The 22,686-nt window shown below is 42.4% G+C and overlaps 1 protein-coding gene and 1 long non-coding RNA gene across 2 annotated transcripts in view; one reads left to right on the top strand and one right to left on the bottom strand.

The window, feature by feature from the left end:
- Positions 1-403: 403 nt before the first annotated feature.
- Positions 404-22,686, bottom strand: part of TULP3 (TUB like protein 3) — a 38,246-nt gene continuing 15,963 nt past the window's right edge. The window contains exons 4-11 of the mRNA XM_054998667.1: positions 22,375-22,551; positions 19,677-19,810; positions 18,865-19,062; positions 17,133-17,245; positions 16,442-16,556; positions 12,294-12,392; positions 5,461-5,632; positions 404-2,355 (exon numbers count right to left, since the gene is read on the bottom strand). Of these exons, the coding sequence (XP_054854642.1) occupies positions 2,222-2,355; positions 5,461-5,632; positions 12,294-12,392; positions 16,442-16,556; positions 17,133-17,245; positions 18,865-19,062; positions 19,677-19,810; positions 22,375-22,551 (1,142 nt within the window). The 3' untranslated portion in view covers positions 404-2,221. The remainder of the gene's footprint in view (positions 2,356-5,460; positions 5,633-12,293; positions 12,393-16,441; positions 16,557-17,132; positions 17,246-18,864; positions 19,063-19,676; positions 19,811-22,374; positions 22,552-22,686) is intronic.
- LOC129342780 (uncharacterized) lies at positions 16,996-22,299 on the top strand. The gene is made up of 3 exons (XR_008598255.1): positions 16,996-17,077; positions 20,773-20,883; positions 21,972-22,299. It is a non-coding gene; the product is annotated as an uncharacterized LOC129342780 (long non-coding RNA).

Here is a 22,686-nt window from a genome sequence, read left to right as displayed (position 1 = left end):
TTGCAGCCACTCATGCTGGCAGACGGCAATGGAGCCAGCTACATTTTTTAATCTGCAGTCATCCTTCTTGAGATGTTTATTTAAATCCTTCTTTAAAAAAAAACAAAACAGGACTAGTTCCCACTTACTTTTAAGGAGGCAGTGAAAGATCAGCTGTGCAATATAAAAAGACAGGGTGTCTCATCCTGCCCATCATCTTGTAACCTGTATACCTTGTCCCAGGGCTTTTTTTCAGGGGGAACGCGGGGGAACGGAGTTCCGGAACCTCTTGAAAATGGTCACATGGCTGGTGGCCCCGCCCCCTGATCTCCAGACAGAGGGGAGTTGAGATTGCAATCTAAACTCCTCTCTGTATGGAGATCAGGGGGCGGGGCCACCAGCCATGTGACCATTTTCTCCTGAGGGCAACCCACTGAGTTCCACCACCTCTTTTCCCAGAAAAAAAGCCCTGCATTGTCCAGACATTCATATGCAATTGAAAGTCTTCCATGGGATGTCCAGGCTTATGGTTATCCACCACTTGATTCAGAAACAAATCTGGCACCTTTATTCAGTGCTGGAATCAGAGTAACTACTGATGTCAGAACCAGAAGGTAAGTCCTATGGGCAAAGGCAGAAGTTGGTTTTGTGCAGAACTATAAAACAAGGTATGGCTATAGGGAAAGGCATGAGACTCAGGATGTACTGGAAAAGATACGGGACCACGGTCATTTGGATCAATGAAAGTGTTAGGCTCATAATGGATGAGGGTGCTAGCATATCTCCAGAATGCTGCAAGAAAGACCATGAATGGAGGGACTGGTACTTTGAAAAAAGTAAAAAGGGCTGCAGTTGATGTCAACGTGGACAAAGCTGCTAACTTGGAAGCAGAAGAGGAAGGTTTCTTCCAGAGAGGGGATATATTTTTCATCAAAGAGCCCTGATTGCTCTCATTCTGGGCTGGACTGCTGGATTGCTTATGATTCTGTGTCAACGCTAAGCTGGAACCTGTCTAGATGTGGAGAGAACTGGAACATAGATCAAATTTAGGGTGCTAAAGATGTTGTATCCTAAGCCATAGAGTCAGAATCTCACAAAACTCATTCCTACAACACAAAGCACAAGCAAGATGACCGACTGTAGTACAGCTGTGTGCAAAACTCCCCTCAAAGAGAAGGGTTTTCACAAGAAATCTGTGGGCTTTAACTGCAGAAGTTTTTGAATGTTGTTCTGCATATGTGGACAACCAATGTGTGTACCTGCACAGAGACTACAAAGAAGAATGTCTTCTACCTAAACAAAAATGCTTTCCTAGACCAGGAATGCAGGTGCGCTTTTTTTTTTACATAATATATCAACAAGAAGCAAATCAAATTCTTGAGCAGTAGCCATGATATTCCATTGTAGTAAAAATAAACAAGAGATTTGTGGCAGCTTAAAAACAAACAAAATGAGAAATCAGAAGCTTAAAAACTTGTTAATCTTTAAAGTGCCCAAAAACTTCTAAACCTTTAGTTCCACTTTTTAAAATGGTTATTGGTCGAAACAAAAAAAATGACATGTGGCTCTTCAAAATAGCCTGGCAAGTCAGGGACACACCTAGCTCGGCTCCAGTTATCAGTTTCCACACAGAGTTACCAAGCAGTTTTGATACAGCGACAGAAGGCACACTTCGTCCTCTTCAAGCCAGCCAGAGAACTACTGCTCTTCCTGGAGAACGAAGTCCTACAATATACAATGACATCAGATACAGAACACCAGAGCAACAACACGAATCAAGACCCACCAACCTCACTGAACAATTGGACTGCAGAGTAACAAGACATCTTTTGTTACAGGCCATCAGCTGAAGGAACATCAAAAATGCAGCCAGGCAGTTGACGATAACAGATAGTAGGGCTCCATTCATGGGATTCCAGCAAGAGGGATTTCGACTTCCAGGTATGCTCAGCCATTTTAAGGGTAAAACACAATATCTAAGCCTTCTCTCACAAACAGCCTCCCTTTCCACCATTTATACCACCAACAACGACATCACAGGTTTCCTCTTTTTCCTCCTTGAAAAAGGCAGCATTCTCCAGTTGGCTGCTATTGTGCCTCCACATCTGCCTTCTGGGTAAAAAGCTTGGAGTTTCCCTTTAGTATCCACCATGATTGTCCCTTACAATCCTTCACACGCACACCACAGCCCAGATGTGAGCACAGGAAGAGAAACAAATGGAAGGCTGGAAATACCATTCCATCATTCACACGCTAGCTTGCTATCAAAACTGGAGAGTCCAACAGCAAAGGCCTGAAGGGCACACAGGGGATAGTTAAAATCCAAGGTGAACACATCTTCAGCAACGCGGCCAAACTGCATCACAATATAGTCAGCTAAAGAGAGAGAGAAATCATAATTTAGTGACTTCAGGAAGTTAAGAATGGAAATAGCTTTCATGCTTTGCTGACTAGAACCACATGCACTCACACCTCCAGGCAGGGCCGGATCTAGAGGGGGGGCAGGGGGGTAGTCTGCCCCCGGCGCCGCCAGGGAGGGGGCGCCGGAAGCAGCTCCCAGAGCGTGCAGGCGGCAGCATGGGCAGCCGCACTGCCTTTTGCTTGCCCCGCGGGACAGGGGGCAGCTGGCTTGCCGCACACCCCCTGTCCTGCAGGGCAGAAAAAGGGCAGCGCGGCCGCCCACGCCATTCACTTGCCCTGCAGGAGAGGGGGCAGCCGGCCGCCCCCTGTCCCGCGGGGCAGGCGCATGGCGCGGGCAGCCTTGCAGCCCCCCACACTGCCTTTTGCTTGCTCCGCAGGACAGAGGGCGCGCGGCAAGCCGGTCACTCCCTGTCCCACGGGGCAGGTGAAAGACAGCATGGGGGGCTGCAAAGTTGACCGCGCCACTTGCTTCTGAAGCGAATGGCGCGGGCAGCTTCTCAGCCCCCCGCGCTGCCTCCGGCGCGCAGCGTGATGACGTCATCAAAATGACGCCATCCCACCGCGTCAGGAGTGTGCGCACGCTGTGCACGCATGCGAGGGCCGGCAAGCATTGCCCCGGGCGCTGGGAGCGCTAGATCCGGCCCTGCCTCCAGGTTTGGGTAGCACTGCAGCCCTCGTATGATTCCTTATTTTCCCATTTCTTTCTGCACAAATGCAGAATCTGATACATGAATTCTCTTTCTCATGTCTCACACGCAGAGGAGTTAGCCATGTTAGTCTGTAGTAGCAAAATCAAAAAGAATCCAGTAGCACCTTTAAGACTAACCAACTTTATTGTAGCATAAGCTTTCGAGAATCACAGTTCTCTTCGTCAGATGTTGCCTGCCTGTGAGACATGAGCATGTTGCTCCTTTCCCAGAGCTTTCCCACATACTCAACTTATTCCTGATTTTCTTAACAGTCAATCCCCAAGAACTGGAATCGTTTTGGGTACAGTTCTTCTGCACAGTTGCCCTCCCTTTGCATTTTTACAACTGTGGAGTTAGTTTATTTTGTTCTGCGTGTATCTTAAAGAATCAGGATTTTCAAGTGAGGACACTGTGGTCGTCTGTGGCATCACTGATGATGTCATAGCATCCTCCCTTTTATTTTTCCTGTATGCTTATATTGCTTTATCAATATAAGGGCTGATTTTTTTTAACAAATCAAAAATGAATACATGGGGAAGTCTTTGCATGGGGAAGCCTAAAAGCAGAGCAGCTCCGCCACCCATACCTAAGCCCCCTGGACCATACTGGTGTCCTGTCTAGGCTGACAGAGCTATGAAGCAGAGGCTGGTACTGGTAGGGCAAACTGACTTCTGTTTGGACAGAGCTTGGAGCAGCATTGGCCATGTGCTCTTTAAACTGTGTTGCTTTTTCTGGTGCCAGAAGTGGCCCCCTCCCCCTCCCAGAGGCTGCCAAGGCGTTTGCAATTTTTTAAAAAGTATCATCATTATCTTCTTATTGCTATATTGACCTACCATTGTAATAACAGGTGCAGCAGATTTCATTTTTTTAAAAAAGTCTCTAGCCCCCTCCCTTACAGAAATATAAAGAAAAAAGCGTATCTCTGCAAGCAGAGATATGCAATGGGCTAAACTTTTTTTTTAATGAAAGCTGGAATTCAAAGGATCTGCTGCATCTATTATTACAACAGTAATACAGCAATATATATGAAAATAACCATTAAAAAGCTAGAAAACAAAACCAGGAGGGGGAGAGGGAAGGCGGGGAGGAGGAACTGTTGGATGATGACAATGTCCAATCATGAAGAAGGGGGTTGGAGGTGGGTGGGCAGGACAAACGAAACGAAAAGAAACATTATGCACAAGGAAAAAGTGGATTAAAAATTGGCTTCCAGGAAAAGATCCAGGTAATCATCTAAAAAGAAGTAGAAAACAAACTGGAAGGAAACCAAAAAAATCTGAAGCAAAAACGAATGGCAAAAAAATGTGCATGGAAATCAGGGGATAAACTGAAGCAGTATGGGGCCAGAACTCTCAGGAAAAAAAACCTGTGCAAAAATCCCCCCAAGAGGCTATTCCTATATTTGCAAGTGCAGAAGACACCCACTTGTTATTCTGGCCAGGGAAGCAATCTCCCCTTCCCAGAGGTGTCAGACATGAGACTTAGAGGCTTCAGCAGGCTACTCCAGCAATGCACGTCTGAAGGAGTAGCTCTACTGCTCCTTTACTGAATCATCCTGAGGCCTAGGAAGCAGAAGCCCATAGCAGGGAAAGGGTGCTCATCTGGCCTACCAAAGGATGACACAATGAATGCTAATGAGCCTGGGTGGAGGGGGAGAGACAAACACTGCCAAAGAAGTACAATTTGCTTGCATGGATCTACTGGGGGTGGTGGAATACGTTATGGCAAACGTGGTCTGTGCAGGACCGCCTAATCTCTTATGAATCTAACTGACCACTACGGTCATCTTCAGAGGCCCTGCTTCAGGTGACCCCACCTTTTGAGTCTAGGGATACGGCAACCTGGGAGAGGGCCTTTTCAGTTGAAGCACCGAAACTGAAGAACCGACTCCCCAAGGAGATTCATCTACTCCCATCTGTTGTCATCTTCAGACAGCGGATGAAGACTTTTTTGCTTTGTGATTCCTCCTTCCTGCCCAATGTTTTAATGGTTGGTTTTATTTCTTTGTATGTATTTTAGCTCTGCTTTTAATTATTTAATGACGTTGTTGTTCTTTTTGGTTTTAACGGTTATAAAATATGATTTTATGATGTATGTTTTAATTTATTAGCCACCTTGGGGGCTCTTGTAAGGGCAGAAAGTCAGGATATACATTTTGTAAAATAAATAAAATAAAGCTAAATACACTGCAAAACTGGTGGATGACCTGAGCTAGAAGATGGACAGAGGCTTTAGATGGCAAGGACGCTTTTTAGAAGTGAATAACTTCTCCCCCCACCCTGATTTCTTTATTAATAAATCCCAGGTGTGGACCCTCATATACTTGCTGGACCAGGGAGTTTGGTTTCCCAACCCTTGCTGTATTTCTTACGGTCATTTTCATGAACAATCTGGAAGTTCTTCACCGAGGCCTGGGTGACTCTTCCATGGAAGTTCAAGACATAGGACTGGGTATCGTCATTCCACACAGGAGCCTTGTTGTGCAGCTCAATCAGATTATCCAGATTTTTATTCTGCCATTTTGACAACAAACTTTCAAGTTCCTATGTAACAGAATAAGCACTCCTTGTTAGAATCTACTGTTTATTTATTATAATATTTCTATCCCACCTTTCCTAACATTCTTATTGACTTACTATTTTAATGCATTTTGTGAGGTTTGTATTTAAATAGTTAATTATTAAAATAAATTTTAAAATCCTTCCAAAATATATAAGCAATTTAAGTCTTAAAAACAACAAAAAATAAGCACCAATTTCAATCTTAAAAACCAACATTAGGGAAACAAATAATTCAGACAGTCACAGCAAAGTCACAATGGGGTGGGGCAGGGCAGGGGAGCAGAATGGTAACTCAGTCAAAAGCAGAACAGAAGAATAAAAACTTCATCTGGTGCCTGAACACAGTGAAAATGCTAAGTCAAGAGCTTCACAGACATGGCACCACCATTAGACCATGTTACCAACCATCTCTGAAAAATCTCAATGGATGGGCAGGTTCATGCAGAAGGAAGGAAACAGTCTTTCAGACTTAGATTTTATAGGGCTTTAAAGGTTAAAGCCAGCACTTAGAACTGTGCCTAGAAACAAACTGGGAACCAACAGGAGTTGGTTAGTACAGGAGCAATGTGATTCCTGTCCTTAACATCCTTCCCACAGTTATTTCAATCATATGAAATTTCCACTAGTCTTCAAAGGCAGCCAGATACTGAGTGCTATGCAGTAATCACGCCTGGATGCAACCAAAGTATAGGTTGGTTTTTCCTGGTGCACCTTTGTCTCTTAGCTCTTGGTGTGAAATTCTCTTTGTAGGTAATATTTTCTATTTCCCATCTAACAACAAATGATAATAAAGAAAATAATGAAATTGTCTTGATGCTCTCATTTATTCCTCATTCCAGCATCAAACAGCCTGTGATAGCTGGAGATTGGTTTATTATTCCAATTAAATGCACAGAGGAAATTTATTATGATTTCCATGTTAGTTTTGTTTTCATTTTGCCTATCAACTGATTGAAGAGCCACACTTTGGAATCACCAAGTAACAGATAGCTGGAAATACCTTTAATTAATTTAACTCCCCACCCTTTCACCCCAGCATTTCTTTATCCTAGTATGAAGCTGTTTGCAAATCGGTCAGATCCACAGTTGGGGGCAGAGCAAAGCTGGCAAACATCAGAGATGGAGGAACAAAAGCAGGCCTCAAGACCCACAAGAAACCTGGAATTTTTCACTTGATCTGTTCTGACCTACTGGTTGTAGGGATAAATGCTCTGCGGTTGAATTATACTGATGTGCTATTTATAGTGAAATAATAACTAAACTTGGGGAGCCAGGAGTATGTCATGCTATTTACACATGGGGTTCTATGGGCTTTGCTCATAAAAACCATGTCCTGAGAAACAATAAATCTGCTCTGCTCCAGAATAGTCATACTTCATCTGCAGCACACACTCAAAGTCTGGATGCTGCATTTTGAGGAGGATGCAGACAAAATCAGAATAGGCTCAAAAGAGGGCAACAAAGATGGTCTGGAAAAGAAAAGGTGGAAGGAACTGGTTATGTTTAGCCTGGAGCAGAGAACGCTGAAGTGAAACAGAACTGTGCTCCTCAAACTCCCGAGAAGGGGCATCCCAAAAAAGAAGGCAAAGCCTTGCTCTCTGCAGGTCCAGCGGGCAAGATTAGATCTAATGGGCCCAAGTCCCTGCAGGGTAGGTTTCAGAGAAGTGTTTGGAGAAAGCATTATTGACCTAAGGGTAAGTGGCTCTGTACAGCTGGAGATTAGAGATGGGCACGAACCAAAATAAGAACCAAAATTCATCACACACCAGGCTGGTTTGTGGTTCGCGAACCAGTGGTTCATCAGAGCCCATTTCTGACAAACCGCCACAAACTTTAGGCTGGTTCATTTGGTGTGGTTTTTGGTTCGTCACTGCAGACAGCCTGGCACCGATCAATCAGTTTCCTAGGCAACAGGGGATGGACTTCCTGCAGACCTTCTGCTGACCCAGAAGTTACCTTCTGCTGACCTGGAAGTGGCCTTCTGCTGACCTGGACATGGCGTTTTCACGAACGAAACAAACCAGTTCGTGAACGAGGGCAGGTTCATGAAAGTTCATGGTTCATGAAATGCGACAAACCACGAACTGCACGGTTCGGGTTTTTTCTGGTTCGTGCCCATCTCTACTGGAGATCTTCAAGAAGAGGCTGGAAGCCATCTATCAGAACAGACTGACCCCTGACAGGGTCCCTAAATTAACCAGGAGGCTGGACACCATAACAGCCTCTAAGGCCCCTTCTAACACTTGGACTGTAAGCACTGGTAAGTGCCTTAACTTTTCTCTTAAGCTAAAGGCTTTTTATTCTAGACTTTCCTTGGCTTTTTGGAAAGAGAAATAATTCAGATATTGTTCTGGAGAAGGGGGGTAAAGCAGACCAACCACATTATTTCTCAACCCTATCCTCACACAGGCACCCCATTTCCAAATCTATTACAGTATAATGTTACATTAAGAAATGAAATATAAATATACATCAAATATCAATTCTTTTCTTGCAGGGGCTGTCAAGCTCTGTGACACCTATACTACCTTTCAATTTTCCAAAAGGGAAAAATGTAGTTGCACCACACTTCATCAGAAATCCTTTTCCCATTTCTGTTTATAAATTACTATACTTTTCCAGCAATAATTCATAGATCTTAGATAGCAATTTCCTTTGTCTTTCTGGCCTACCAGTAATTAACTCAACATCTTCTAGCAGCCGGAATATATTCATTGGCATCCATTTGCTATACTAGTAACTTCTGATCTGCAAATACTGATACTCTGTTAAATGCTTTCCTTCTGCTAATCCTTTTACTTCCCGTAAGAGAGGAATTTTCCATCCTTTACAAGGTCTGAATTTTTAAATCAATCCTGCTGTTATCTATCCATAAAACATACCCTGATCAAAAGCATTAATTAATTCTTTTCCTGACAGTACTGGTCAACAAAGCGAATATTTCCATTCCAGCAATTTCTCAAAGTTCTCCTATACTTGCACAAGGGACAAATTTCTCCCCCTCCATATCCATATATTCAATGGCACTTCAATTCCCTGTTGCTCTGTCTCCCAAATTATTCTTGATTCCTGACCCCCTTTGTTCTTCTTTCTTAAACTAGCTGACAATGGATACCAATCCTGAGACATAATAATACTAAGTAGTTCCCCCTCTCTGCCAAGACTGTTGAACTACATTGGCCTTAATTCTAGGTTTCCTGTTCCTCCAATAGTTCTAGAATCTTATAAAGTATAGTAGATGCTATTTACTATCAAAGGCAGAGCCAGAAAGATAAACAAGATTTCTGACAGCATTTTCATAGCTGCTACCGTATCCAGCCAAGATAATTCTGAACAAGAATTCAATTTTTGTTCTATTTTATTTACTATTGGGGCCAAATTATCATTCATCATAGTTTTCAGGTTATCTGAAAACAAACTCTCCAAATATCTATTTTTTTCCAGCTCGAACCTGTAATATTAGAGATCTATTCCATGATTGCCTGATCAAGGTGCATAACTAATAAAACTGACTTTCCTGCATTGACCTTATACTCTGAGACTCAAATGCCTATAAACTAACCTCTAGCACTGCCATTGATTCTCTGCATTTTTTACACAAAAAAACTTGTCATCTACATACAGTAGCAATTTTGTTTCTGAGCTTTTTTATTTATACCCAGGATTTCATCGCGTTAGGAGACCTTCAAAGCTAACACCTCAATTCCCAATTCAAACAGTAATGGTGACAATGGGGGAACCTTGTCCTACCCACCCACCCCCCGAAGCTGAAAAGAGGCTAAATAACTACCATTAATTTATATCCTTGCTGATGATATAAAATATCTACCCACCTACAGAAATTGTCACCAAAACCAAAGGCCTTTAATACCTTTTCTAAGTATATTCTCTCAATTCTGTCGAATGCAGCTGAGCAAAATCAGCAGCTGCCCATACACTTACTTACATTCTCTGCGGAAACCCCCACCTTATGGCGGCCTGCCAGAGGAGGTCAGCAAAGCCTTCACTTTCCTGGCTTTCTGCAAACGATGTAAAACTGAATTGTCCAGGAAGGTTCTTTTACTCAAGTTAATAGGGCTGTGTTGTAAGAAATGGTTCACAGAGATATTTTCGTAAAGGGATAAGGACTGTGGACTATACTACAGGGTACTGCCCATTAATATAGATATGATCCTAATGGGTAGCGTCTGTGTTGTTTAAGATGTTATGTTTTATTACTTATGCTTTGTTCCAGCAATGATTCATCTCTGTATTCAGATTTGTTTTCAAATTTCTGCAACCCGTACCCTATTATATTTGTTCACTGATCGTATTGACTTACACTGTATAATCCACCCTGAGCCTCAGTGAGACAAGCGGACTATCAATAACATAAATAAACAAACCTCCCTTTGAGGCAAGTTAGGCTGAACGACATCTTGTGCAAAAGCCATCTCCCCTTCTGGTAAAATCTGACGTTGCTATACTGATGCTTCAGTCACTTCCAGACTTGACTACTTAAACACATTCTACTTGGGTCTGTCCTTGAAGAAAATGTAAAAGCATCAAACGCTGTAGAAAGCAGCGTCATGATTACAGTCAGGTGCCAATTGCTTTGAATGCATACAGCTAATTCTTCTCCAACTACTTTAGCTAGCAGTGTTTTCCTGAGTTCAGTTCAAGATCCTGGCAGTTTCTGAAGTGTCCACCTTTCTCCAAATCAACCTGAGTCATAGCTGAAGGCATGACTGATTCCTCCCTTCTCTTGCCAGGTCAAGTTTATGGGAGGGGAACTGGCAAAAGGGCTTTCTCTGTGGTGCCTGTCTTCCAAAGGAAGAGGGCTATCTCCCTCTTTCAATTTAGGAGGGAGTGCAAGACATTCAATATTCAGATACAACATGATTTTAGGCTTGACTGAACAGTGTTACTAATATTTTTAAGTTTCTTGACGCTGGACTTATTTTTTGCCAATGGTCAACTTTAAAAAAAAATAACAATCCATGTGATTATTAAAATACAGGAAACACAGAGATTCTTGTACAAAATGTCATGCTAATAGCTTCAGTTGTTAAGAAGACAATTTACTGTGGACACACAACATATAACAAACAATGACAACTTTTTGTTTTTAAGGATGAGGGCTGAGAGTGGTTGGGGAAGAAAGGGGGAAGGGTGTGGTTCCACATTGCCATTCAACCAATCAGGGGGATAAAGGGGAGGGCAAAAAGAAGAGCCAGGGCTTACACCGAAGAAAACATTCTGCACTTCAAAAAAAGCCATCATTTGCTATAAAAAAAGCCCAAGGTATTTGCAAAGGGAGAAAAACTGCAGAAAACCTGGGAGAAAATTGATTCTGCACCAGATCCAACCTTTCATCATGCAAAACTTGAAAGAGTATGGGAAGCAGTTTGAAGACTGAAGCAAGGTATGTTGACCACGCGTGCAAAACTCTGGTCCTACATCAAAGCTGTACGGAATTACGACAAAAACCATCCTATGTGGAAAAGCCTCTAATCTTCTAGAAAGCTCTGGAAATCTTTCCCATGGCTAGCCTGCACATGCACAGACCCAATGTGGGATTGTACAGAAGTCATGAAGATAAATTCATGTTACCGTATGGTCCCAAAATACTATAACTAGCCTGAAATTTGAGTCTCAGCCTGGATTCTACATGGACAGCAACTCAGACTCCCAATGAACTGGATTCCTCCTTCTTCTATTTTGATTTCTACGCAAACTAGGAGAGGCCTATCACTGCTCCCTATCTTAATCAATCTCCCCCTACTTTCCAATTCATATTGCACCACACAGAGAGCTGGCATTTTGCTCCTCTCTGCTACTTAGGGCCTCCTACCTGTTCTCTGTCCTCCTCTGTCCTGTTCCCCATTTTCCCCACATTTACACTGCTAGTTTAAATGTAACTCCTGCTTCAAATTGGACTAGCTATGGTTGATCTCCAGCTGTTCTGATATCGTAGGAAAGTGCTATTTATCGGAGCCTTAATTTTTACTAGTGCTGGTAATTTACTTAGAGTAAGTTTTCCCTTCCATAACATCATATCAAATCCCTCAATAAACTCCATTAATCCTTTAAATCTGATCGGTCATATTTTTTCCCACTGGACACGCTACCCACAGGCGCCTCTTTAGGTAAAAGTCCTCCATTTTCTACTCCCCGCACAAACGCACAAGCAAACCCCTCCCAGGTGTCAGTCTGAAAGCATGTTCACATGTTTGCAGAGCCAATGGTAACACTCCTGACTCCGGGGATTATGTGAAGGACAACCCCAAGCTCAACACATTTTCTTCTCAAAGAGAGAAGGGAAGCAGTGGGGATTTTTAGATGGTAAACTGTCTTATGAATTCTTTGGATAGCTTATGGTAGAAGTTTTAGTTATATTTCATTGGGTCCCAAACTTTTTGGAAGAAAGGCGAGTTTATAAATATTTTATACAATACATTAATTGCACACACATCCATTAATATACATGAATTTAAAGGCATTAAAGGGTCACAGAAAAATGGCCAGAAAAAAGAGCATCATATGTTATGGGCAACCCCCTTCTCTTACTATACAAGGACAACGCTGGAGGTCCACTGGAATTGTTCTGAACTAAAATTCCGTTTCTTATTCCATTACAATTATGACTCAATTCCAGACTTACGTTTCGTGGCCTGATTGGAATCCGTTGGTGATTTAGATTCATTCCTGGAATAATGACGGACATTTTCCTGGGCCCCTTGAATCCCAGTACATTTGTTTCCTTTGCAAAAAGGGAAATAGAAGTTGAAGGGTAAGATTAATGAACCTGTCTTCCCCAGTTCTTCAGATAGATGCCTGGTAAAGGCTTTCCCGGTGATTCCCAACATTCTCTCACATTCCAGCATCTCCCAAAAGAGAAAGCAGGATGAAGACAGGCAGATCGGGGAACAGGTGTCCTGAGTGCGCCCCTTGATTTTCTCCCATATACGTAAAACTGCCGCACTTGGAGACACAAATGGTTGCAGTGAGAACAACATTTGCCCTCCATTCATGTTACCGTTTGGCCGGGCAATCTACTGCAATGTGTGTGTCCCCCTGTACATATACCCATGTCACATTTCCATCCACAATGGTCCTCACAATATAGAAACTTTCCCTGTACCATACACAAACATACAAATGCTGATCATAACAACAGTCAGATTGGTAATTAACAGTAAAAGAGTATTATCAAATTTACAGCAATGCCTCCAGAACTCATATTCTTTGCACTTATAATAATACAAGTTTCTGCAACTTGTAATACTCGGGTTTAATAAAAAGGCAACCATTACACCGCTTTATCTCCTCTGCCTCCTCCTTCCCAACCCAAGTTAACAAGCAGGAAGAAAGTTTTCCTCTTTCCTTCTTTCTCCCCCTACCCAGACGCTGTTTCAGCAGGGTTACAGCCAGTACATCCTCGTAAGTATGACATCCAGAGTGTCTGATATCTTAATATCACACACCAGGAGTTATCTTTCTTGGGTTGAATCAGTCATACCTCGGACATTTCTAAAACTGTGTCCAATGCATTGGAAGGGGAGGAAGAAGGAAACAGGTGACTCTCTTCTCCTCCCACCTTCTGATGCTACCGGCCTTGACAGCAGCAGCAGCAGCAGCGAGTTAACTGGATGGTAGGAAGAAGACTTCAGAAATCCCACTGCACCCAAAGTAACATCTACTTGGAAGGCTAAAAAAAAACAAAAACTGTTTGCTGCTCTATTGACAAGTCACTCTGTTTATTTGAGGCAAGCCCAGGAGCTTGCAATTAACACACAACCAGCTCAAGGAGAGCTGACCTCGGGGCTTTTTTTCTGCTGGAACGCGGTGGAACGGAGTTCCGGAACCTCTTGAAAGTGGTCGCATGGCTGGTGGCCCCGCCCACTGATCTCCAGACAGAGGGGAGTTGAGATTGCTCCATGCTGCTCCAGTGGTACAGAGGGCAATCTAAACTCCCCTCTGTCTGGAGAGCAGGGGGCAGGGCCATTAGCCATGTGACCATTTTTGCTGAAGGCGATTTAAACTTTAAAAAACTCCCCCCTTGTTCCAGCTGACCCAAAGTGACGTCATTGGCTCTGGGAGCATGTGTGCACTTTGCAAGCGCACATGTGGTACCAGGGGCACCACCTCTCGCCAAGAGTTGCCCCCTGTGCTGGCAACCCACTGAGTTCCACCACCTCTTTTCCCAGAAAAAAAGGCCTGGCTGACCTAATATCCATAAAGAAGCTTAGAAACATCTCAGAAGCTGCAGCGAATGTTTCCTATTTCCTCCTTACAGTGATCTCACAAATAGTAGTAATCACACCCCAGTGTATGCTGACTTTTATCTATGTAATTTCAAAGGAAGACAACAATAATATTTTTAGGGACAGAATTTCTGTGCTCTTAACAGGAAGTAATCAATCTGTGAAGCTTTCCTTATCACTGCACCTCTGTGCTGAGAGAAGCTTTTAAAGGCACAGAAACATGGCCCATAAGTAAGAAGGCAACCTCAGAACAAAGGTAGGTCAATGTGGACCTTTCAACACATTTATTTTCCATGATCAACTTAATACTAAGTAAAAAATCACCTAACTGAAGCACTTATACCAATGTACCTAAAGTGACATACGTCTTTAGAGGCAGAGAATGCGTCGGATATTTATACCCAGTTAAGGCCTGTTCAGCTTTCCATTCCGGGACTGAGGTTTAAGGTCTTACAATTTCAGGTGCAGTCCAAAGGGATCAAATTTTTAAGATGAGTTTCCTCCCCATGTAACCATTGGTGATGACGTACCATCTCACACAGACGGCTCACTTCCAGCTGAGGTTGCTGGCAGCATATTTCAGTCTTCCCGCCCCAATCCTCTTTCTGTGCAGATTGGAGGAACGCTGAAGCTGAGGTCAGGGACGTGTGTATTTAAGATGTCTGCACGTAATCTTTGTGTAGGAAATCAAGGGAGAGGTCTAAAAGTCAAAGGGTTACGTTCTTCTGGTTTGCTGTTCTTGCCTAAGTCCCCATGGAGCAAACCTGGGACCCTAAGCCAGAATATCTGAGTGACCACTGCTACAAACAAGTATTTCTGCACATTCAAACTGAAAGCTGGCTTCACCACAAGAGCAAAGATCTCTCTGCCTCCCTCCTCGAGGCTCAATACAGTCACCCAGTGTTCTATAGGCACTTCCTGGTCAGGGTAAACATATTACTCCAATATTTCTTCTGACTACTGTGGCAAAGTAACAATTGTTGAAAGTATTAATTGTCTTTTAACAATACAGAAATCTATAATTAACCAAACAGCAAACAGCTCATGTATACCAATTAGTTTCAGGTGGCAGCCGTGTTAGTCTGTAGTGGAATAGCAAGATTCACGTCCAGTAGCACCTTAAAGACCTTCAAGGTGTAAGAGAATCCAAGGTATAAGAGACCCAATTTGGTGTAGTGGTTAAGAGCATGGGAATCTAATCTGGAGAGCCGGGTTTGATTCCCCACTCCTCCCCTTAAGCCGGCTGGGTGACCTTGGGTCAGTCACAGCTCTCTGGAGCTCTCTCAGCCCCACCCACCTCACAGGGTGTTTTGTTGTGGAGATAATAGTAACATACTTTGTAAACCGCTCTGAGTGGGCATTAAGTTGGCCTGAAGGGCGGGTATATAAATCGAATGTTGTTGTTGTTATAGGAAAAACCTTTTCTTGTCCACAGACAGCCCCCTAACCTTAAACAACTTCTCACTCACAATAATGCACTTCCTATCATGGACACAGACTCTGAGACCAGTGTCTGCAACAAACCAAGATGCCAACTCTCTGTGCCCATAATCACGCTAACAGCACAATCCCCGGACCAAACAACACCAGCCCTACCGTCTCAGCTTCATTCACTTATTCATCTTCCAACACTATATATGCCATCAAACACAAACAATGCCCTTCCACTCTCTACATCAGACAAACAGACTAAAAAAGAATAAATGGACATTAAAATTATACACATACACACAAATAAATCTAGCATTAAAAATCACAATACTCAAAACCAGTGGGAGAACATTTTAATCTTCCTAAACATTCCATTGTTAATAATAATAATAATATTTGATTTATATACCGCCCTTCAGGACAACTTAATGCCCATTCTGAGTGATTTACAAAGTATGTCATTATTATCCCCAGAGCAACAATCACCCTGTGAGGTGCGTGGGGCTGAGAGAGTTCCTAGAAGCTGTGACTGACCCCAGGTCACTCAGCTGTCTTCAAGAGGAGGAGTGGGGAATCAAACCTGGTTCTCCAGATTAGAATCCTGCACTCTTAACCACTACACCAAACTGGCTCTCTAAGAGTGTTGAGCTAAGATTGGCAGTCATCAAATAGAGAAACTTCAAGTTTCAATGCAAGATTACTGAACTTGAGCTCGTTCACAATTTCAGAACAATGGACACACACACACGCACACAACCACCAAGGAAGACCAGGCAGGTAATGGCAAACCCCTTCTGTTCATCTCTGCCTTGAAAACTCCAGCAGGTATTGCCATAATGCCACTGTGACTTGGCAGTATTTTACCTGCTCCCCCCCACCACACACATGCACGCACATACACACAACTAGACATCTTAGGCTTCTGAAATGCATGCCTATATCTGAGCCAAGCCTGACCAGAGTAATCTGGAACAATTTTATAATCTCATATGCAGAAATTCACAGTGCGCACATGGAAATTTTCACCATGGCCTTGAAGAAGTCCCAGAAGAAAGATTTGTAGCATACAAACAGCTCTTCATTTGCTCTCAAATCTTAATAGTAAATCACTTACATAACAAACCGCAGCCAGTTCCTGCCTAGTGTGAGCTTTTTCCACCAGCCCCTGTGCTTTCATTGGGTTAATTCCATGATCGTAGACAGTAAATTTAGTTCCCATAAGATTTGACCTAGGATAAGGGAACACAAGAGTCACTCACAATATTTCTTCTGAAATTGTATTACCTGTTCACTCAAAGTAGTCCTTAAACTTTTGTACCCTAGACAAAACATGCAGTACTTAAGCCTGGGTATTCTCTCCATCTGCGTCAACATATGCAGTCAAATAATGTATCCATCTAGCCAAGTAGTATCTAAGCATGAAGTAGGATTCCTCATATAAATGAGCCAGTACGAAAGTCACACATTGCAGGAACAACCATCTCAGCGGAGGACAAGATGTTTTGGTGGAACCAAGACATGAAATCTGCCACGGCAATTTGTATTACTATAGGGACAGAACTTCACCAAACATCTTATTTGGAGAGGGGCATAGCTGAGGGCAGAGCACATGATGTGCCTGCTGAAAGTCCCAAGTTCAATCAGTGGCATTTAAAACCAAAGAAAGGTCAGCAGCACAGCTGGGGACGGCCTCTGCCCGACTCTGGTGAGTTGTTAAAAGCAGACAGAACAAGGACAGATGGATCAAAAGGTTGGTAACAAAAAGCAACTTCATATGTTCATTTTTCTTTTTTTATGGCTCTCACCTGAGTTTGCCAATAAAACTTTCTCCTTCCCTAGATAAATCTGTTGGATCAATTGAAATCAGATAATTTGATGTTTTGCTCTTTTTCCTTTTTCTCCCCGCAAGAAGGAATATCTAGAAATACAAACATTGTTATCAAAGTAAGAGCTGTGAGGAAAAGTCTATTATGAAAACTAGCATTTATTTGATTTTTACTCCTCCTTCACATGTTGACATTGCTATTGGGAGATTTCCCCACCACTCAGCACAACAAAGGCTGACTGTCCCAAGCTCAGCTTTGCAGTTCTAATATTGAACTATCCTATGATCTTTGCACATGGGAAGATCTACCAGAGCGGCTAGCTTGACCTTTCATTTAGTAAACTAAAAAGGTTGCCTGTATCCCCTCTCCCCCCTGGAGGGCTAAGAAAAGCTTGTGGGGGGGGGGTTATCAAGGAAAGACTGTGATGAAGAAGGGGTTAACCAACCTAAATTTGAACTCTCAGGATCCATTTTGATTTCCTCACAAATTAAGATGACAAATATGGGGCATCATACTAAAACCTCAGTCTCTCAGGACAGATGCCAGTAGAGGATAACTTATTATAACTAATACTGAAGCTAACAATGCTGATAACAATATTTAAAATAACATCTCTTTCTTCCTTCAGGGATTGTTTTTCTCATATCCATTCCAATCTTTAAGGAAATTTAGCACCGCTACAAACATATACATTTTCCAGAAATGTTTTCTTTCTTAAAATTAATCTTCTGGGTTTTTATTCTATTCAGCACAGATAAAAACAAATCCGTTTTTGCCATTCAGTAAGAAATTTCCAAAAATAAGAGCTGGTACACTAAAAATTCTCTTATGAAGAAAGGATATTTTCCACATTGCTTTCATTGCCTGCTCAGGAGGGGAGGTTCCTTAAACCCTTGGAGCCCCCCAAGGTTTTCTTAACACAACCTACTCTTTCAAGGTGGTCAGGATCAAGCCACCCGGAATACAGCCACTTCCACTCGCAGAAGTCAACCAGGCAATCCCCTTTAGGCAGATGCAGGGCTTTTTTTCAGCTGGAACATGCTGGAACAGAGTTCCGGCACCTCTTGAAAATGGTCACATGGCCGGAGGCCCCACCCCCAATTCAGACTTTTAAAAACTCCCCCCTTCTTCCAGCTGACCCAAAGTGATGTCATTGTGCAGTCTTGAGTTCCACCACCTCTTTTCCCAGAAAAAAAGCCCTGGGCAGACGTGATAGTCAAGAGTCAAGCACGGATGCAGCTTCTTCACATCCTCACTCTACACTCACTAAAACTCATCTCAGCAATTGTAATGTGAATACATTTGGACGACATTCTGAGGCTGACCTGCTAAAATAATGGTGCTGAATGAACAACAAATTGTGGTTTGTTTCTTGCTTACAAACTAGAATTCTAAGCCAGGGGTTAATCTAGTTTGGAATTGTAGTTTGTGAGCAAGAAACAAACGTGGTTGGTCATTTTGCTCAGTTTGGAAGCCATAGCAAACTGTTGCCCGTTACTAATCAAGACGTATTCAGTCTATGAGTTGTCGAAAGATAAAAAACTTCACTGACTGCTGCTACTGACCATTTAGATTACACTATAAATGCACAGTAGACTGCTATACTTGTTATACACTGAGAATTTGATTCCTCTTGGGGAGGGGGAGTAAATTTATCAATGTATTTTAATCTATGTCACACTGAATGAATAGTTGTTGTTGTTCTCAGTACTTTTCTGTTGTCGTCCCGTTCCAGGTGCATGTAGTAAGTAGGAAAGAGGCCTCGGTCCATCCCCTTTTTATCTCTTGTAATCCGACACTTCACTGTGATGCCTCGGGGAGCAGGGCGCAGTACAAACTCCTCTAGGTTTTCAATTTCTCCCAGCTGTGCATCTGCCTGAGGTGGCCCAGCAGAGGAAGTACCCAGTTCCTGTTGGAGAAATGATTACTCTGTTAAAAACAGGGTCTTGATGAGAACCCTGCCCCCAACCTTTAGACACAGATACAGACACAAACAGACACATGACAGCTACATACATGCTGCAAAGAATAAAGGCCAACATGTGTCTTAATTTCAAAAGGAATACTCATGCCTGGAGACAGGAAATGTAAGTTGGACAAGGAAACTCTACCTCCACACATCTAAAACTCTTGCTAAGGGAAGCATGGGCTCCATAATAAAAGCCGTTTCAGGAATAAGGGTAAGTGCAATGGGCATCTCCGCAGGCAAGATGAAAATAAACAAGAAGAGATCAAGCCAGCAGAAAGCACCATGCCCCAATAAGTCCCCCTGAAAATGTGGGGATGAGCACATCCCTGATAAGACTTCACAAGAGGAACTAGCACAGGTAATTCATGGGCTGATTCCGCACACGTTGGATAATGCACTTCCAATCCTCTTTATAGATTATTTTGGAGCAGATTTTTTTGTGTGTGGAACAAAAAATCCACCTCAAACGACTGATAAAGTGCATTGAAAGTGCATTATCCAATGTGTGCGGAATCAGCCAAAGGCTGGAATTTTGGCTGGGGGAAGAGGCTTACTGTAGCAGATTTTTCACTGATTGCAGAACTAGGCCTCTCCAATTCAGAACAGGGTGAAGGAGATCCCGAGGGCTTCCTCGCTTCTTCCTCATCATCTGTGTCCTCCTCATCAAAATTCATACTCCCGGAGATACCTGGCAAAATGAAAGCTCAATTTACAACATAAACTTAAGCATGTTTATTCAGAAGTCAGTATCACAGAGTCTAGTAGGATTTACTCTCTATTGAGGCCACCCAGAGGTCCCAGGAAAAAAATTCCTTGAGACCCATCCTGCAATCAACATATTGAGGCTGCCTTAGGCAGTAAGACAGTTAGTTTATTAAGGTCAAGGCCAAGCAAGAGAGCCTGGTTTGCCACTGTCAGCATACATGTTGAGAGCTGCCTACCCCTCGCCTAACATCTCTCAAGGTAATCGTGAGGATAAAATGAGAAAGGAGAAAAACATGTATGCAACCTGAGCTTCTTAAGAGGAAGGAGCAAGATTAAAATGCAGTAAATGAATTCTAGAACAGTGAATCTCAACAAGTGATATGTTTACCACCAGAGGAATGCAGAAGTAGTAGAGTTTTCATAACAATTACTAAGAATTTCCTTTCCCTCTGTCTCCATGTTCACCTGCAAGTGGAACATGCCATTTCCTGATGACCGTATCTATAAAAGATTAGCCATCTGTGACCTTTAGGCATGCTTGCAGTAACTTTGGACAGTCAGTGTTTCTTAGGTTACCCAGGTTTCACGCTATAGCAGAATACCTCTCACCAGAAGCCCCCCCCACACACACACACTGCTTAATAGGCTGGAGCAGTGGGAAGATTGATGTTTCTGGGGCAAATCCAGAAGTGACATCACACCGCACTAGGATTCAGTGGAAACTTTATGATAAAACCATAGCATTTCCACTGAATCCTAGAGTGGCATAACATTACTTCTGAGTTAAAATCCAAAATGATGTAATTCCATTGATGTGACAGTACTATAACAGCGGGCACAAGGGGATGGCAGCAGTAAAATGGTACTGATGTGGGCAGGAGTTTTAAATATTCACACCATCCTATCCAGACAGTAAGTTGCCACACTCTTATGGTAATCTTTCAGGAAAAAATCATTGCAAAGTAGGTGAAATATCAGAGTGAAGCATGGGAAAATCCAGAAAGTGGAAGATGACATCGTGAAGATAATCTGAAAAACGCTGCTCCAGCTGAGAAGGTAACATTGAGCAAAAAGGTTGCATAGTTGCAGCTGAAGTTGGATTTTAGGCATTCAAGAATCTTTACATCACTTTAAGCACCTGATCTTCTAGAGATTCTAATTAACGGGCCAGTCTAAAAGCTAATTCTGGCTCCTTTCATTTAGAACTTAAAATGGTTGATTGTTTAACTATACAGACTGAATCTGAAAGCTTTTCCCATAGGTTTCCTGGGTTCACTATAAATTGTTATGTGATCTTCATTTGCTCAAAGCTTTTATATCTTGTGCTTTCAAATCAACTGATTCCCAGAATGGCTGACAATCATTAGATCCCATAAATTCCACCGCTACAACAAATATATTTCCAGTTGGCAACATAAAAGTCAATGTAAAAACAAGATGAAGAGTCATCATACAACTAGTACAACATATACCCAATATAAAACACACATGGGGGAGGAAAAACACCCAACGAAAGACACAGTAAAAACAGGCATCTAACAGACTTGGTGCCAAGCAGACAGCTATCACTATAGAGAACAGAATTAACTGTACGTGAAGGAATAAATCAATTAATAAATCTCTTCCTTGATTATCTTGAAATTAATAGACCCCATCCAGGCTTAAAACAGTTGCATTTACATACATATGTGTAAATTATAAATTACTTTTATGTTTCTTTACTTAGGTTAAGTGATTTTATGCATGTTGGTGTGTATCATAGAATTCACTCACCTTCTGACGCTCACAAGCAATTGTTATAATTTATTACTTTTTATTGTACAGTATTTTAATCTAGAATTTTCTGTAAATGACAAACTACAATCTTTATCTTCTGTATCTGAATTCAATAAAACTATTTTTTTTAAAATCAATTAATCACATTTAAATGCAAATAGATATAGCAGCAACATAAATCACTTTCAGGATATTTAGTCAACTCAATTATGAAGCAAACAATTCCAGGCTCAAGCCGCTTGCAAACGAACAGTCAAAATAGTTCACCAGGTAAAGTCCAATAAATCAAGGTAAGTCCAACCAATAAATGCTCTTGTGGAACACAATACAGGAGTGCTGGGCAATGAAGTACTTTCTTATTATTGCAGGTGCAGGTGGTGTCAAAATGTGGGGCGTCCAGGCAGACAAACCCTGCCGCCCGACACTCAGGGCCGGCAACGTGACCTGATGTTTCGTGTACTACCTCCTCACGAGTGGATATTGATTTATTCCTTCACGTACAGTTAATCTATAGTGATATCTATAGTGATTATAGATCTATAGTAATCTATAGGGGTATCTCCTTCGTGAAGGCACCTCTTCTTTGTTGTTGTAGGCGGACAGCTATGGCAGGGGCATTCCAAAAATGAAGCACCACTACAAGTATCAGGAAGGAGATGCAATGTTTAAACAAGCTGTTCCATTTTCATAACTAGCTAAATAATAAAGCTGAAAGTTAAAAGACTTCTGATTTAGAACCTTATCAACCCATTTTTAGTATCTAATTGTCACCTCGTTTCTGCAGAATGTCTTGCAGATCCATCTTGGAGGCTGCATCTACTGAAGTTTCTTCTACATTTTTTGGTTTGGTGTCATCTTCTGTTGTGGATGATCCAACTGAAATTATCTGCAGTTTGGCACCCAAGTCTTGTATTTCCGGTTTCAGAAAGACAGCCGGGCCATCGATACCTGTAAGACAGAGTGAAGCATCTCATGTACAGAGGTTTTGGGTGGGTAGCCATGTTGGTCTGCAGTAGAAGAACAAGGTTCAAGGCTAGCAGCACCTTAGAGACTAATGAGATTTCCAGGATATAAGCACAGATC

The sequence above is a fragment of the Eublepharis macularius genome, chromosome 15, assembly GCF_028583425.1.
Source record: "Eublepharis macularius isolate TG4126 chromosome 15, MPM_Emac_v1.0, whole genome shotgun sequence".
NCBI classification, from domain to species: domain Eukaryota; kingdom Metazoa; phylum Chordata; class Lepidosauria; order Squamata; family Eublepharidae; genus Eublepharis; species Eublepharis macularius.
Note: the sequence above shows the minus strand (reverse complement) of the source record. Positions and strands in the feature narration are given on the sequence as shown.